Source organism: Phytophthora parasitica (assembly GCF_000247585.1).
Source record: "Phytophthora parasitica INRA-310 unplaced genomic scaffold supercont2.32, whole genome shotgun sequence".
In the NCBI taxonomy this organism is placed as follows: domain Eukaryota; phylum Oomycota; class Peronosporomycetes; order Peronosporales; family Peronosporaceae; genus Phytophthora; species Phytophthora nicotianae.
In genome coordinates, this window is record NW_008649018.1 from 286311 (window position 1) to 291000 (window position 4690).

At 48.8% G+C, this 4690-nt stretch overlaps 2 protein-coding genes across 2 annotated transcripts; both read left to right on the forward strand.

Annotated features, from left to right (window-relative positions):
• The first annotated feature begins 2207 nt into the window (after positions 1–2207).
• On the forward strand, positions 2208–3669 carry PPTG_13355 (hypothetical protein). Its single transcript, XM_008908963.1, has one exon. It carries the CDS (start codon positions 2352–2354, stop codon positions 3300–3302), a length of 951 nt encoding a protein of 316 aa, XP_008907211.1. The 5' UTR covers positions 2208–2351; the 3' UTR covers positions 3303–3669.
• Positions 3670–4243: 574 nt separating this feature from the next.
• PPTG_23186 (hypothetical protein) lies at positions 4244–4642 on the forward strand. Its single transcript, XM_008908964.1, has one exon. It carries the CDS (start codon positions 4484–4486, stop codon positions 4637–4639), a length of 156 nt encoding a protein of 51 aa, XP_008907212.1. The 5' UTR covers positions 4244–4483; the 3' UTR covers positions 4640–4642.
• Positions 4643–4690: the final 48 nt, after the last annotated feature.

The following is a 4690-nucleotide window of genomic DNA, read 5'->3' on the forward strand; positions in this document are numbered from 1 at the left end:
GTTCCCTTGTCGTAGATTTTAAGCCCAACCGGCTTGACTTTGGACTCGAGGACTTTCAGTTCTTGCTAGTTGTTTAGCGAGGAAATCCAGAACAAAACTTGTGGTGTTCGAGATCATCACCCATCTCGGTCAGGGTCGATATGTTGTGATTCGACTGAAGCGTTGTCGAGTAGATTGGCTGAGTTCATCGTGTTAATCAACATACTGATAATAAGATCTACGAAAGAAAAGGTTTTAGGTACAAGTGACTCTTTTAGCCACCAATACCATTCATCATTGACTCTTTTTGATTATTACAAAGCGCGGAAATAGGATGGAATGTGACCCGGTCAGAGTACCAGTCGAATAACGGCAGCTCAGAAATGTTTGCTTTTCTGAGCTAGTTGAGCTTCGTTAAAGATGATGCATACATCGTCTCTTCATCCATTTAAATACTATAAAGGAATCTGGTATAATCGGGAGTTGTCAAAAGTCACGAGGATACCCAAACGTTATATAGACAAAGACTTGTAGCTCACCATTCTAGCTTAAATTATACCCTTTAGCAGTTATGCCACATGTCCCAATCCGTACTACCCACCATTTTCGTATTTGTCGATCTCCATGTATAGGACAAATAGAATGATTAGATTAATGATTTCGGTTAGCTGTAGATCGAGGGGCACTGCGATCTTTGCCATACATGTAGCGAAATCCGCGAGATCGTTGGTTCTCTCTTCCCACCTGGCCCAAGCTACTGACTAGCGGAGGGGGCCCCCCGATGATCCGTGATCTTGTGTTGAACTTCCTCACCTTGTGTACCCGACGGTATGGGCAGGATCATATTCTTCGGGTAACGCCTCAGAAAGAAGCGTTACTGGGTTGGCGAGACGTGGGGAATGGGATGGGGCAGCCCGGAAGCTTTTCGCCCTGTTGCCGTTGAAGTCCAGATCCCAAGCGATTATTCGAGCTTGGATCTAGCGGCCTGGATCTGGATCCGACCGTGGGGTTGCCCTATTTTGGGTTATGTTGCCGAATAGGTCTTCCTATACGTTTGCATACCGCTTTCTATAGCTGGGCCTTGGGGGCGTTGAGATTTGAGGAATCCTCGGGTCAAGCAATGATCTCCGGTTGATCTGGGATCCGTACTTGAGAGTAGGTCACTACGTTTTTGGATCTGGCATATATTACCAGGAATTAATAACCCACACTGGGTGAACTAACTCTATATTTGTTAGCGCTGCGAGTGGCTAGTATAATTCCTCTCCTTCGCTGCAGCGGGTCACTTGTCCTTCCTGATGCAAATTAGACACGTGGGGCCACAGTGCAAATTCGACTCTGATTTATGTATTAGCCTGGTGGTCCCAGCCCAAATCCTTACCATTACGACTACCAGACTGCCATATGCTACCGACTCTACCTCTGTATATCACCTTGAACACTCATTAAACTTGCTTCACTTATCTGTCGTAACGTAGACTTCCACTTCGTTTCCTCTTAGCATTGATCGTCCTTGCTTTCCAAATGCCGACCGAGATCGCGATCTTGCCTTGAGATCCGAGGATCCAGATCCGCTGGACCCAGATCGTGGGGACCTTGCTTGCCACTCTCGCCCCCCTTCAACCTTGAACGATCCTGTCACTCTTCTGGAATAGTGTCAGATCACCATCCGGTGCCTACTATGACAGTGACAATGGCCGCGTGCTTTCCACGGACTCGGTCAAGATTACGGTGTGTCAATTAATCTGGGATGCATCACATTTCTCCGAAATCACTTCACCACAGCCACGTGGTATTTCCACTTGAGGATGGAGGTTTTTCTACACCGCTTCGTTGTCTGGCATTTTCGGATAACCACCAACTCAGCAACCTACTCTTTACTCAAATGACCACAAGTGAAGAAAATATATAATTGGTTTCGACTGCTGGCAAACTACTACTACATGTACTAGTATGGCTGTTTCGTGCATTGCACAAAAGTTCATTTGCATTTAACATTTTATTTCGTATATAGCACATACTTACAAGTCATCGTTAATTGACGTCCACATCCACCCACAGTGTCAACCAGGACCTTTCCAAGCAGAATATACTCTATGTAGCTTGGAGCTGCGAGCTCGCTCCATTCAAAGCTTCAACACGCATTCTTGGTGTGAATTTCGTATTTGGTCACCAAATATGATCCAAATTAAGTTTTTATGTTACAAATTGTGGGATTAATGCCTCGTGTACTAATGACTTATTGAAACGGTGTTAAATCGCAACAGTTGGAGACAATTCTATTTTCAGCATCGAGAGTTATTGTTTATGTCACTATTCCGAGGGTAATATTTGCCAGTATTTCCCTCAAAAAGTCAAGATCTTCAGCAGCGATGGACGCTCAGCGCGCGCTGCTCGACAGTCTCATGGGCTTGAATCGCGACGGCGACCGGCCGGACGACGATGCCACGATGGACTTTCGGCATCCTAGAGTCTGTAAACCCTATTTATGTGGTCTGTGTCCGCGCGAATTATTCCAGAACACACGCCTGGACTTGGGCACCTGCAAGTCGCTGCATCTCCCAACGCTGCGCTTGGCCTACGAGGAAAAGAAGTCCACACGGGATTTTGGTTACGAGCGTGAATTGGCTAATGAACTGTCGAGACTGCTGGCCGACGTGGAGAAGAAAATCGCGCGTGCTCAGCGGCGGTTGGCCGAAGATGGAGACGACGAACAAGCCCGGGCGCAAATTCTGCAACTCACACAGGACATGCAGGATGCTGCGGCACAAGCCGAGAAGGCGGCGAAAGAAGGAAATGCGGATCGATCGCTGAGTATGATGGAGAAGGTGGAGATGCTCAAGCAAAAACGGCGCGAGCTGCTCAGACAGAGCAATCCGGGGACCTCGAATGCAGTGGACAACGTTAACCAGAAGCTGCGCGTGTGCGATGTTTGTGGCGCCTTCTTGAGCATATTTGACAGTGAGAGACGCCTGGCTGACCACTTTGGGGGCAAAGTGCACGTCGGGTATGTGCAGATTAGACGGAAGCTGAAGGAACTGATGGAGAAGAAGGAAGAGGAGAAGACAAAGGACAAACAGGAAAAGGAAGTAAAGAGGAAACGGACGAGATCCCGATCAAGAAAACGAGAAGAACGACCTCCTGAGAATCGGAGAGAAGAACGTGGTCGCAAGGATCGAGAGAGACGTAGGGAGCGAGATCGATCCAGGAGTCGAGATCGCCGCCGTAGTCGTCGTAGGCGACGATCGGTGAGCTCTAGTCGGAGCCGAAGTCGGAGCTACGAGCGGAAACGACATCGACAACATAGACGAGGAGATAGATGAGTCGGAAAATGCTGTTTCGCGGGTTAAAGATATCTATGAGTTACCGATTAGTTGTGAAGCGTTCGTGTCTCACGCGCGTAGGCCTCCTTGTGCTGGGGTATCTTCACGGATGCAGCCACGTGTATATTAGCTGAAGGCTTAGTTAAAGTAGTCCATGTGCAGCCTCGCATCAGGAGGGCAATCCCGTGGTCAGTAGTGCTCAGCATCGATCGATGACCTTCTTGGCTCGCTGAGACACCATCTGCTTGGAGGGCGCCGAGCATGAAGCTTGGCAGGACAAGCTTTTCCAAAAGCTTGAAGATCAAAGTATACAAACCACAATACTTACCGACCGTCCACGCCGACCGACCGATGTCCCGCCAGCTGGTTTCGGTGGTTTCACAAAATCACTGCAGAAGTGGGTATCTTGATCAGCTGATACCTGACTATTGGCGAGAGTACGCACAAGAGCGAATACTAAATCATAATATAACAAGTCAAACTTTCTTTCTATATTTGTAAACCCTTTATAAATTATGTTCTGAATAGTATTCATTTACGCAGATATGAGTACAAAACCAGGTTCGATTCACAACGAAAGACGCACACAACGGAACAAACAAGTCCAAGTGAAAGACCAAAGTCAAGCGCATCCAAACAACTTACGAGCTGAGGAAGCTGAGAAAGCTCGGCGAGCAAACGTACGTTGTAGCTAAAGCCCACCCCCCCTTCTCCCCTCGGCAGTTGCGATGGCTAGAGTGAACGATTCCCCTCTCTCGATCTGTCTTAAGCTGTCAGAGGGATGCCGGATAACCACAGTAACCCAAGGGCCTTGTCCAAATGTAAACTTTGGTGGAACATAACGGAACTATGCCTCCCTCTGTCACTATAGGTAACAAGAGGAACACGAGCGAAGCGTACTGAAGGCACTGTACTCGGTGTGACGACCAAGCAACGCTTCAAGCGTGAGACGCCCAAGCTAACAAAGCTAACAGCACTTAAAGCGAGCTTCGCTCCGAGGCAGCCATGCCCAAGCGCAAGGCCAATTGGTGGCCGCCAAGCATCCTCTCGGACCCAGACGTGCTGAGCGTGGACGACGAGGGCCGCTTCGTGCTGTGCAAGATCTGTCATGTGCACTACGCTGTGCATGGCGGCAAGAAACCCAAGCCTGTGATTATGAACTCGAATTTCCGTACTCGCGCATGGGACGTGCACAAGGAACGCACCAATTCACATCGTCTACAGAAGCAGCAGGAAAGGCTTCAGCAGGCCAAAGCACAGGCCCAACAACAGGAGGCAACAGCCACACAGGGACAGCAGCAGCAACAACAAGGACAAGCACAGCAGCCCGGGACTGAGCAGCAAGTACAGCAGAATGAACCAAGCCAGACGAAGCCCCAAAGCCAAGA